The following is a 13,323-nucleotide window of genomic DNA, read 5'->3' as shown; positions in this document are numbered from 1 at the left end:
AAAAAAACCCGCAGGAACGCGCAAGACATTTTCGTCTTGCGAAGCGAGCCCATAGGAAATTCGTTTTGCGAAGCACCTCCAAAACGGAAAACCCTTTCGTCTAGCGGGTTTTCCGTCTTGCGAGGCATTCGTCTTGCGGGGCACCACTGTATTGGAATAATCACTTGCAGTTTCTGGAGTTCAAAGGATATATTCATGCTGTAACGACTTACAGGATGAGAGGAGATGCAAGAGAGAAAGTAGCTGACATCTTGTCTCAATAAGTTGGAAGAAACAACAAAATAGCTAAGCTTGTAGGAGTGGAGTTAACTTTGACAGAGATCATTGGCTAGATCACTGGACAATCAGTGTCTTGTGTGGTTTAAAGTAACACATGCAGTAACTACAAACTCAAGAGAAGGAAATTTATTTGCTTTTCTGCAACAGAGACCTACTACTACCACACTATTATTGTGTCAATGACACATAGCAGAACACACACAAGATGTTTGGAATACCACAAGCTGAATTATTAATTGATTCAGTGTTATAGGTTAAAAATGTTTGAGACTTTTAAATAAAAAAGATCAGGATAATGTGAATTGCCACCAAGTGTTTAGCAAAAGGAAACTGACTTTACCTGACTGATCCGGGGTGTAAACAGGTTTATCAGTCTGAATAAAGAGAAAGCCATTCTCATATGTAATAGGCATTTTCTTCTCTCTTGTAAAGTGTGGAGAAATGGCTTCCAAATACACATGCCCAATTGAATTCTTTGGGTCTCTGCTTGACAAATCTTTTGGCTGAATCTAGAAATGTGATAGAGAATAGTTTTAAAAACATGCATGCCAGAGTAACCCATTGGAGGAAAACAGTGACAGATAGCCTTTTGTGGTTGCAAGGGTATTGCCTTGCATATGCTAAGTCATGATTGATTGATTTAAACATTTTAAAATGTTTTTGGGCAAAGCCTTCACACGAACATAAAGAAACTATATTAAATACACATATAAGCACATGTAATCAAAAATACAAACAAAAAATAATTAAAAGAGTATAAGAAAGCTAGAATGGACTTATGATTAGGTTGATGTACTAGGTATTAAATGGTGGGTAGACATAGCAGACGACACAACGATTTCTCCAAAGCAGCTCTTTATTAGTAATCTGGAACAGAACTGAACAGCAAACAGCTCAGCCGGCCTGCTTTTATAAGCAGCCTGCTGTCAACATTGTAGCAACAACAACCCAGGGTTTCCTGCCTAAAATAACTGACGTGGACCTGAGTGAAAACTATATACACGATACTCCTGGTGGCCAGGGTGAGAACTTCAATACATAACACCAGGACCTAGGAGACTAGGGTTCAAATTCTCACTCAGCTATGAATCTATGGGATGGGCCACCCCTGCAATGGTGGGCATGACCAGGGGCAAAAGTGGATGGAGCAATGGATGTATTTTTGTACAGTAGGTGACTTTCTATACACAAATAACCCTTCTTTGTCCTCCAACCAGACAAGCAAGAGGCATTATTAGAGTTCAAAGACACATTCAAGCCAGACAAAAACGCTTTAAAGTACAAAGCAGGGCCAGTGGTGGGTAAGGTCTGTGGGGAGTTCTGAAGGCCACATAGAGAGGCCTGGAGGGCCTGAAGTTCCCCACCATTGTTATAAACCAAGCACATACATGTATCAGAAATGCTGTACTACGTACCGTTAACGTTACAGCTCCTTGAAACTTATTGGCAGGTGTCAATTGAACACGACCAGAGGCAAAAGTAGTTTGCTTATCTGGGAAGCTTTTCACAGATATTGTGACTGGAAACTCTTGTTCATATCCAAAGGCTTGAATCACCACCATCTCAGAGGCCCCAACGCGGAACATTTTGGGTGAAGAAACAACATAACTGTAAGAGAAAGGGGCATCAATTTTTTTTAATGGATTCCAAGGAAAGCTGATAAAGTACTGTCTGAAAAATGGGGGTGGGGTAGGTTTATTAAGCACTTGAATGACAGTCAACAGCAGGGGCCCATGTACTCCGTTTATATAAGGATAAACTGTGCTCAGTTTCCATATTTAAAACAAACTGACCATACCCTATAAGAACACCTTTTTTCTCAGAACCTCCTCTTCCTGTTCTTCTCCAGGCAGAATAAAAAAATTCCTTCCAGTAGCACCTTAAAGACCAACTAAGTTAGTTCTTGGTATGAGCTTTCGTGTGCATGCACACTTCTTCAGATACAGGTAGGTAGCCATGTTGGTCTGCCATAGTCAAAATAAAAAAATTCCTTCCAGTAGCACCTTAAAGACCAACTAAGTTAGTTCTTGGTATGAGCTTTCGTGTGCATGCACACTTCTTCAAATACACATTATTTTGACTATGGCAGACCAACATGGCTACCTATCTGTAACTTCTACAGGCAGGTAATACTTCACCACATCCTTGTGAATACCCCTCAAGTACTTTTTTCTTCTTCTGCATCTATTAGTTACTGAATTGGGGTAGGTAAGAACTTCTGGCTCCCCTAGAGAAACCCGAACTGACTGTGGTGACTTTAGAGCAAGCAGGGCACAGGCCTTCCATCCCAAATGCTGCCAGCCACCACTGCTAATAGAGGCGCAGTTATGCAGGCAAGTTGAAAAGGTGGCAATCCTAGTTATACGTATTCACTTCTGCACTGAGTTTATTCACACCTCACTTTATAGCAGCTGAGAAAATACTCTCAAAATAAAACCACGCTCACAAGTGCTACAGGAAATCTGCTCCACAACTGAGCTATTTAAGGTGTCTCAGGTTGCGCCTTCCCAACCGCTATTCTGATCCTAAACAACAAAGAGCATTAGGCTGGATCCATAGCAAGGAGATCATTGTAAAGATTCTTCAGGGATGGCACGCCAACCCTAAGCTGTAGCTCAGAAGAGAGGGCAGACTGCCACTTAGGGCTCATCCAGACTGCCTTTTGTGCTGGACTTTAAAGCTCTGTATCCAAGCTTCCCCGCTTTCCCCAGACGAAATTGTGTTTTGCTGCTGAATGGTGAAATGTGAGCTTTCCTGGGGAAAGTTGCAGGACAAAAGAAAAACCACTGAGACACAGACCTGTGCCTGGGAAATGTGGTGCTAAAGGAAGTCATCAGTGGTGCTGAGTTGCCCCCTAGAGTTGCCATGCCTGCACAACATGATAGTGAACCACCTCTCTTTATCTTTAATGTTTCTTATCTCTCTGTTCTCTCCCCCTTCCTTCCTTTCTTTTTTCCTTTTGTTTTCTTTTCCCCTTTCTCTCTCTCCTCTCATGTCTTTTCAATTCTATCTGTTCTAGATATTATTTTATTGTATTGTGAAAACTTTAATAAAAATAATTATGAAAAAAGAAAGGAAAGCACATTTTTAAACTTACCAAACATGTAGTCTTTTTTTTTCTATGCTAGGGGAATAGGGAACCTTTGGAACTCAATTTGAAGTGCATATTTTAAAGGTCTTACAGCCTATATTGCCATACTTTACTTTGCTGCATATTTTGTGATTTCAGATCTCTGCTGGGGTTCTCTTACCAAAATGTACTTGCACCAAACTTGAATATCCACAACCAGAAAGAAATATTGGAAATAAGGTGCCTCATATCCTTAAGTGCTGCAGGCTTTGCAGGGCTGAATTCCTGCCCAAAATCACATGGCCATTGTTTCCATGAGGGTTGTCAGATAAGTCAGCATATTGCAATCAGCATATCGTCTTCCTGATCTTACCCGGGCTGGCTGGCTGCCACTGTGTATCTGACCTTATCCTCTTTATTATTCTTTCTTACCTGGCTTTTGGCATGAAAGGAGCCCTCAAGGTGAATTACACAAATCACGTAAACAACACCGTCAGCCCGTAATCATTTAAATAAATAAGACAAACAGAACCAGTCTGACAGCAATATTAAAATGTCACAGGGGGATCAAAAGAGTATCTGAAAACACAGCTGAAAATACAAGTGACATAGAGTCCTGTGCAGGTTTCCACTGCCTGAGGTTGGTTAAAAGGAAAAGGAACATAACTGTGAAGGCTGACTGAAGCAACTCCCCCCCCCCCAAAGAAAGGAGAACATATTGTGCAGATGGGTTCTTAACTATTTTCCCTCCAGCTACTGTTTTTCCCAGCCCCAGATGTGGTAGAGATGGGGAACTTCAGGCCTTAGGGATAGATGTGGCCCCTCCAGACCACTCTATCTGGCCCTTGCGACACTATCCAGGTCACGCCTTCTCCCTAGGCCATCACTGGCATTGCTCCATGCATTTAATTGACTTCAGCTGCAACAATGCCTTTGTGGTTCAGTATGCACCATACCTTTAAAAGCACATAAAAAGGTAAAGGTACCCCCGCCCGTACGTTCCAGTCTTGCCAGACTCTAGGGTTGTGCGCTCATCTCACTCTATAGGCCGGGAGCCAGCGCTGTCCGCAGACACTTCCGGGTTACGTGGCCAGCGTGACGAAGCTGCTCTGGCGAGCCAGCGCAGCACACGGAACGCCATTTACCCTCCCGCTGGTAAGTGGTCCCTATTTATCTACTTGCACCCAGAGGTGCTTTCGAACTGCTAGGTTGGCAGGCGCTGGGACCGAACGACAGGAGCGCACCCCGCCATGGGGATTCAAACCACCGACCATGCGATCGACAAGTCTTAGGCGCTGAGGTTTTACCCACAGCGCCACCCACTTAAAAGCACATACACCCCCCCCCAAAAAAAGAATCCTGTGAACCGTTGTTTGTTATGGGTGCAGGAAACTGTAGCTTTGAAGGGGGCAAAGTACACTTCCCATGGGGTTTTTCGGGGGGGGGGTGCTTTAAAGATATGGCGTTGGCACAGCCTAGTTTGCTTGCCTGCGTGAAGATCTGAGTTTCATCTTGCTGGAATGTAGCCTGGAACGTAGGGGGGGGGTTGAATCACCCCTGGAGAATCAGGGTTGTGGTCTGAGGCTGCTCTTGGATTCCAGCTGCCACTCAATTCTCAAATTGCTTCTGCAGTTAAGAGTGCTTATGCCCAGGGTCAGTTGTCCATACTCCTGTGAACTCCCACTTGGACTATGTGGGGCTGCCCTTAAAGATGGTCCAGAGACGGCAGCTACTGAAGAATGCAGATGTTAGATTCATAAGTGGAGCAGCCTTATGGGACCACGTGACACTGCCCTGAATGCACTGCACTGGCTGCGCATGAGCTACCAGGCACAATGCAAGGTGTTAGTTAAAGGTAAAGGTACCCCTGACCATTACATCCAGTCGTGGACGACTCTGGGGTTGAGGCTCTCATCTGGCTTTATTGGCTGAGGGAGCCGGCGTACAGCTTCCGGGTCATGTGGCCAGCATGACTAAGCCGCTTCTGGCGAACCAGAGCAGCGCACGGAAACGCCGTTTACCTTCCCGCCGGAGCGGTACCTATTTATCTACTTGCACTTTGACGTGCTTTCAAACTGCTAGGTGGGCAGGAGCAGGGACCAAGCAATGGGAGCTCTAAAACCCTAATTGGCTTGGGACCCAAATACTTAAAAGGGTGACTTCCCCTCTACCAACTATCTCAAATCCTACAATTCGCAGGTGTGGCCTTATTGGTTGGCCCTGATCCCTGACAGGCCTTTTCTGGTTGGCCCTGATCCCTGACAGGCCTTTTCTGTGGTGCCCCCCCCCCATTTGTAGACTGCTCTCCCTGATGAGGTGCATCTGTCTCCATCATTAATAACTTTCAGGAGGAGTTTGAAAACATTGCTGTTCACCCAGGGAATTGCAAACCAAATAATCCTGATCCTGGCAACCCTGGAAACACTATTTCGGAGAATGTTTGTTACTGTAAACTGCTTTTAGATGTTTTAAATTATAATTGTTTTTAAAATGTTTTAACTGTTTTAAAATATTTCTGTCTTTGTTTTAAGTTGTGTATGTTTTTGCCAGCCTGGCATCTTTTGGGAGGAAGGGTAGAATACAAATTAATTAATAATTAAATAAAACAAACAAACAATAGTATAAACATAAGCATTGCATATATTACTCCATCCACTTTTCTGCCTCTGACACCCAGAAGGTTGCTCATGAGGATATGTGGCCCTGTGTAGGGAAAAGGATTCTCCACCTCTGGGGAAAAAAACAAGACCCTATAGTTGTTCCCCTGCTGGGAGGGGAAGCATCTTGAGATGAAGAGGGAGGTCTGATGAGAAAGCAGCTGAAGAGAAAACAAGCAAGGAGTAAACTACCCAGGACTCAGAACTGCATATAATTTGAGCGTCACATCTCCAAATGCCTTTTTGTACCATGACAGGCTAGTTCAGGGGTCTGCAACCCGCGGCTCCGGAGCCGCATGTGGCTCTTTTACACCTTTGCCGCGGCTCCGGGGCGGATACTAGCGAGGGGAGGAGGCGCATTGTGCGCCCCAAGACTCCCCACTGTGGTGGGCGCTGTACTGGCTGTGACGTCGCATGGGGGCGGTGCGTGCATTAGTCACGCACCGTCCCGACGTCACCTTCCCGCCCGCTGTCAGATCGCGGCTCCGGAGATATATTTGTTTTAAATGTCGCAATGGTTTTGCGGCTCCCAGGTTTTTTTTCCTTCGGAAACGGGTCCAAGTGGCTCTTTTTGTCTTAAAGGTTGCAGACCCCTGGGCTAGTTGATGGGCATATTTGGGCAAGGAGCTCAGGAATGAGGGTGCTACCACTCAAAAGGTGCTGCTTACCTGAGGCAGGGTCTCGGGTGATGCCAGCAGCAGCAGCAGAGACTAGTCCATAAGGACAAATGGGGTACTGCCGCACTACCTTCAGCCTGTTCTCAGCCAGCCCCCATCTGCCTGCCTTGTTGCTTTCAACCATTGGCTATGACCACCTAAAGGTAAAGGTAAAGGGACCCCTGACCATTAGGTCCAGTCGTGACCGACTCTGGGGTTGCAGTGCTCATCTCGCTTTATTGGCCGAGGGAGCCGGTGTACAGCTTTTGGGTCATGTAGCCAGCATGACTAAGCCACTTCTGGCGAACCAGAGCAGCGCACGGAAACACCATTTACCTTCCCACCGGAGTGGTACCTATTTATCTACTTGCACTTTGATGTGCTTTCGAACTGCTAGGTTGGCAGGAGCAGGGACTGAGCAACTGGAGCTCACCCCGTCGTGGAGATTCGAACCACCGACTTTCTGATCAGCAAGTCCTAGGCTCTGTGGTTTAACCCACAGCGCCACCCGTGTCTGACCACCTACTGTTGGTCTTATACTATCAGTACAAAGCTATGGAAGAAGAGGCTTTTTGAAGTGCAAAGGGCCCATATTACGACTTCCAAAATCAAAAACACCACTTTTGCATCAGCAATAGTAAATGGAATCCAGCAATACTCTTGGAGAATTCTTTGCAGTCTTGTCATAGTTAGCAACCCGACAGCCCCATTCTGCATCTGCCCCATTTTAACACAACAACAGACACAAGCAACCCTTACTTACGTTTGCTCCTGAGTCAAACCTCTTCCACAACAGGCCAGAAATAAGAAAATACCAAGAAGATTCATGTTTGCCCTGAGCAGCTGAGACTGATGGGGAGACAAGCCTTTTGGTGTTCTGATTGCCTGCAAGTCTGTAAATGGAATTTGCTAGCAAAATTTCTCTAAGTTAATCATTCATCAGATCTCTGATATCTGAAGAGGATTTTCATTTCATCACAGAAAAATTCCCCTTCTCTATTCCAGAAAAAAATTAAGTTGGCTGGGTCAAACTGGAGCACCTAATTTGGAGATTTCATTTCTGTATGTCTTTAATCTTGCGCATACAGAGGAAGATATTGTCGAGGGAGACACTCCTTCCTCCCCAGAGAATACAAACCTTTTAGGAAGTAATGCAAGACCTTCCTCTTTTGAAAGGTTTGCAGAGATTGGCTGGAACATGATGCTTCATTTTGGTTTATCTTTTCTATGTCTAGCTTGATGTTGAGGCAACTGCGTTTTTTAAAAGTTAGAAAATATGTCTCAGGATAAACTCACTGTATAAATAAAGATAAATAAAGATTACACAATTATTGAACTGTCTAATAGTTGTCAACTGTGTTTTTAAAAGTTAGAAAATATGTCTCAGGATAAACTCACTGTATAAATAAAGATAAATAAAGATTACACAATTATTGAACTGTCTAATAGTTGTCAACTGTGTTTTTTAAAAGTTAGAAAATATGTCTCAGGATAAACTCACTGTATAAATAAAGATTACACAATTATATATAGTACCACACTAAACATATGTTTTTAAAAACACTAAACATGTTTTTTTAAAACAACAGCACGGTTGCTTAACATCTTTTATTCATTGTTATTTTATGTATATGCCTTTTTAGAATTTGCTTGTTTATTTAAAACTAGGAAAGCCACTTTGATAACCTCCTTATTTCATTTCTCAATCCATCAAAAGGAGAAGTGGGGCTTTAAAACTGCAGATCAAATGCAGCCCTCCACACTTAGCTATCAGGCCCCTGGAACTGTTTCCAGCCACAACCACTTTCATCAGGCCATATCACCTCACCACACCCTGTTCCAGACCCTTCTTAATTGCTTTTGCCTGGCTGGAATGTGTCTTTGAAGTGTCATTATGCCTCTTACTTGACTGGATGCTGGGGTGTATGTGTAGAAACTTCTGGCTTCAGCATGGCTGGAAAATACCCTACCATATAAAGACAAGAATCATATCCATTGTTTTGCTCACTTTTACATCTAGCCTCACCCACTTTCTGATTTCATTCAGCACTTGACATGTACGTATCCAGAAGGTTGCCTTTAGTGAAAGCATGTGGCCTCTGGGATTAAAAAGTTTCCTTAAAGGTAAAGGGGCCCCTGACCATTAGGCCTAGTTGCGGACGACTCTGGGGTTGCGGCGTTCATCTCACTTTACTGGGCAAGGGAGCCAGCGTACAGCTTCCAGGTCATGTGGCCAGCATGACTAAGCTGCTTCTGGCAAACCAGAGCAGCGCACGGAAATGCCGTTTACCTTCCCGCCAGAGAGGTACCTATTTATCTACTTGCACTTTGACATGCTTTCAAACTGCTAGGTTGGCAGGAGCAGGGACCGAACAGTGGGAGCTCACCCCGTCGCAGGGATTTGGACCGCCACTGTGGTTTAACCAACAGTGCCACCCGCGTCCAAAAATATTCCTTTGTTTAGTCGTTTAGTCGTGTCCGACTCTTCGTGACCCCATGGACCAGAGCACACCAGGCACTCCTGTCTTCCACTGCCTCCCGCAGTTTGATCAAAAAAAGATTCCTTACTACTGCCTATATATTGATGCTGGAACCTTACTTCCAGTAAAACCTAGAGCCATTATTGCCACACTGTGTGCAGTATCTAGGACACACTAACATGCCAGGCTGTGTGCACACCATACAGTTAGAGCATGTGATTCCCCCTAAAGAATCCTGGGAACTGTAGTTTGTTAAGGATGCTGGGAATAGTAACTCCATGAGAGGTAAAGTGCAGTTCCCAGGATTCTTTGGGGGAGCCATGTGCTTTAAACGTATGTTGTCTGAGCATCTAAATAAAGCTTGTGAATAAACTCTGGAGTGAGTTTTTGTTTGAAAGAACCATGGACTGTGATATGAGCTGAACAGAGGGACCCTTTCCCTTAATTCTAAGATCGTATGGCCATACCCACCCACCCCAGCAGCAATTTTGCACTTGCCTTCATTTGCTGGATGTTAGACTTTTAGTGTAAGAACAAAGTTGGTATTGTAAGCTTGCTGTCTTCCGCTTTTTTAAATATAGTATCACTGTGTAGACATGTGCCTCTGTAGATGTCTGTCTTTGATTTGTGGACACTAAGTGGAATGTCCTAGGAAAACAGATGTTATGCAAGATTTTGCAAGTTTAAACAAATACTTTAACCAACGTTTACAGGAAAGACTGTTTGCAAAAGAAATCATTGACCAATGAAATCATACCCATACCCTTCACACTTAGCAGGAGGTCACTCCTCCCTCCCATGTGAAAAGTAAGAAAGCTATCCCTTGTCATGTGCAAAGAGGGGAGTCATCCTAGCTTTCTTGGGGCTTCCTCACAGGTTAGAAAAATATTATGTGGAAGAAAAAAAAATCCAAACACATTGGACACCATACCCAGGAATGGGAGATCTATTGTAAACAATACTGTATTTGATAATATACTGCTACAAAGTGCAACAAAATGTTGCAGCATGGAACCACAACAAAAAGTTGTTGTGTGAAATCCTTCAGGCCCATTTTCAGCATACTGCATTCCAGAAACCAGAGGTAGCTTGTGAGGTGAGCGGAGACAGTGGCATCCTCCCACCACCAGCACTGCTGCACACAATACGGATCTCCTTCACTGTTGTTGTGATTATCACCCTGTTGTTCGATATAGTCTAAGTGTAGGCTCTGAAAGGCCTTGGGGAAAAAATTAACCTCAAACTTCTTTATTTATTAATTTTTATTGAATTTTACAAGAAAAGAAAAAGAAACAAAAAGCAATACATACCGGTAACACTGTAAACACATTTATATACATGTTTTCCAAAATGCAACCTAAAAAAGAAAATACTTTTCATAACCAATAATATTACCAAATTCATGCCTGAAACATTACAATATATAAATCTTAGTTAAAATATTATAAAAGGCCTTCATGTGGCAACCACATTGCTGAAGTTAAACAGGTCTCAGCCTGCTCAGTGCCTAGATGGAGTAGCCTGATGTAAGCACCCTTGTAAGTAATAAATAATAACTATATATGCTTACTTACAAATCACTATGATCACAGAACCTAATTGTTACAGCAATGAATTTGTGTTGCTGATCATTAATGCATAGATTAAAAAATAGGAAACTTGATATGTTTACTGAAATTTTGATTAAAGCAGTCCTTGTACTTCATGGACCACCTCTCCCCACATGAGCCAACCTGAACCCTGCAATCATCCATCTGAGGCCCTTCTTCATCTGCCCCATAGGAAGTTCAGAGGGTGAAAGCACAAGATCTGGCCTTTTCAGTGGTGGGCCCTTTCCAGTGAGGCACACTTGGTGCCGTCTTAATCCGTCTTTAGGCACCAGGTAAATACTTTTACTTTCCCATGGCCCTTAACTTTGGCCCATAATTTGAAGGGTAGCATGGTTCTGCCTTTTTTCGGCATAGCTATTTTTTTATATTTTTATGGGATGTTCTTACTGGCTTTAAAGGAAATGTAGTAGTGTACTGAAATTTCAGGACATTTTAGAATTTCCAACATCTCCTCTCTTGCCCATCCTTTAGCCTTTCACTATAAATTAGACCCTTAGGCACTGCCCCTTACTTCAGAATGAGTATTTATAGTTCATCATAAGCTGAACATGAGATTGCAGAGTGATGAGACTGCAAAAAAGATGAATGTTTACCACATTTCTCGAGATTTTCTAGGTACTGAAAATATACACAAGATATAAAACTACTAGAATAGTGTTTACAGTGAGATAAAACAGTAGCCTTCTATTTTTCAGAGCCATGCTGACAGAAACAATAAATCATGCTATCAACTGAGATTAATACAGTGGTACCTCGGGTTAAGAACTTAATTCGTTCTGGAGGTCCGTTCTTAACCTGAAACTGTTCTTAACCTGAAGCACCACTTTAGCTAATGGAGCCTGTTCTCATCCTGTTCTCATCCTGAAGCAAAGTTCTTAACCCGAGGTACTATTTCTGGGTCAGCGGAGTCTGTAACCTGAAGCGTATGTAACCCGAGGTAGAACAGCTTGCTCTATGGTGTTAACCCCTTCGTGCATTAATTAGACTTTTTCATGTTGGTTATACGAGGCTGGCTATCCCACAATATGAACCTGCCAAGGTTTTGAGATCTTCAAGGAGGCCCTTCTCCCAGCCTCAGCACCCTCACAGGCATGCTTGGGAGGGCGAGGCCTTCTCGGTGGCTGCTCCCAGACTTTGGAATACCCTTCCTAGAAAAGTTGGATGGACTCCCTCCATAGGTGCCGACTCCATGGGGCCTGAGGGGGCCCGAGCCCCCTCAAAAATTCGTTTGGGGGGGCTCCGCCCCCCAATAATCTCGGGCGCCCCTCCAGCAGAGCGCCACCGCCACCCCTCCCCCAGCCCAAAATGCACAGGGTCGGGCTGTATGCCTCCTGCCCTCCCTCCCGAGCAAAAGCTCCACCCAATTTCCTTCGGAGCTGATTAATAGGCGCAGCACGCTCTCCCCTATTCGCTCACGAGGAGGCGGCGCCACTTTATCTGCATATTCATGAGCTTATTTATTATTCATGAGCTTTCGCGGGCTCCCTCAATATTTTTTATAAGTCGGCACCCCTGGCTCCCTCCTTGTTGTCATTCTGCTGGCAACTGAACATTTTCCTGTTCCAACAGGCTTTTGGGAACTGACTGCTTTTGATGAAAGGACTGCGTGCACTACTTTTTTATTGTCATTATTTTCATTGTTTTAATAGTTGTTATTCATGCATATAGTTTATTTCTATAACTGTTTATTTTATTTTATTTTACAATTGTTTTGAAATACCTGCCCAACTCGACAGGCAATGTGTTCATTTGTTAAAACTACTAATTTTATGAAACAATGCATTTCTAGAAATGAAAAATTTTCTATTATGGAAAACCTTCATCCTACATCACTGATTATTTAAGTTACTTTGAACTCTTTAAAAAAGCAGCCTAAGATTCGGAAATTTTAAATGTCTGGTTTTTTTCCAATTTTTTTTATATGTGATGTAAGCAGCCCAGAGTGGCGAGGGAAATCCAGCCAGATGGGCGGGGTATAAATAATAAAATTATTAATTTTATTTCCTATATTTTTAGTGGTTCTTATTTTAATGTGTACTCTGCCTTGAGTCTCTGTCAGGTAAAAAGATGTGGTGTTTATGTGTTATATATAATCAAATATTGAGAGAGAGAGAGAGAGAGAGAGAGAACATGTTCTGTACACTTTTCCCAGAGGGTCTGCATTTTGAAAGCTGCCCTCAGAGGCTTCGCCCTGAAAGGCCTTTTATACATGTGTTGAAATAAATACAAATAAACAAAACAACAGTACCAACCTATACACAAGCCTCCCACTGAGTTAAATGGGGCTTACTCCAAGGTAAGGGGATCCAACATTGCAGCCTGAGGCTATAACCTTAGGCTCATTTAACTTTAAGTCCCATTTAACTCTATAGGACTCGCCTCTAGATGGGGCTAGTTAGTTATGAGACGCGGAAACAGTAGGCGGGGACATTGACAATAAATGCGGGAAAGCGCCCAACGACCTAAATCTGGACGAAAAACAGTTAAAAAGAGACAGCGAGGAGGCGGGGCGGGGGCGTGGTCACTGCGGGCAACCCCGCCCCCGTGCTCCAACCCTCTCTCTCCTTTTCA

General features: G+C 43.6%; 1 protein-coding gene across 2 annotated transcripts in view; it reads right to left on the bottom strand.

Moving 5' to 3' along the window:
• C5 (complement C5) overlaps positions 1 to 7,768 on the bottom strand; it is a 74,317-nt gene extending 66,549 nt beyond the window's left edge. The window contains exons 1-3 of one of the 2 annotated variants that reach the window (XM_082208778.1): positions 7,426 to 7,768; positions 1,695 to 1,887; positions 620 to 788 (exon numbers count right to left, since the gene is read on the bottom strand). In XM_082208778.1, the coding sequence (XP_082064904.1) occupies positions 620 to 788; positions 1,695 to 1,887; positions 7,426 to 7,490 (427 nt within the window). In that variant the 5' untranslated portion in view covers positions 7,491 to 7,768. The remainder of the gene's footprint in view (positions 1 to 619; positions 789 to 1,694; positions 1,888 to 7,425) is intronic. The other variant, XM_082208777.1, reaches the window with a different exon arrangement.
• Positions 7,769 to 13,323: the final 5,555 nt, after the last annotated feature.

The sequence above is a fragment of the Podarcis vaucheri genome, assembly GCF_965113315.1.
Source record: "Podarcis vaucheri genome assembly, chromosome: Z".
Lineage (NCBI taxonomy): Eukaryota > Metazoa > Chordata > Lepidosauria > Squamata > Lacertidae > Podarcis > Podarcis vaucheri.
Note: the sequence above shows the minus strand (reverse complement) of the source record. Positions and strands in the feature narration are given on the sequence as shown.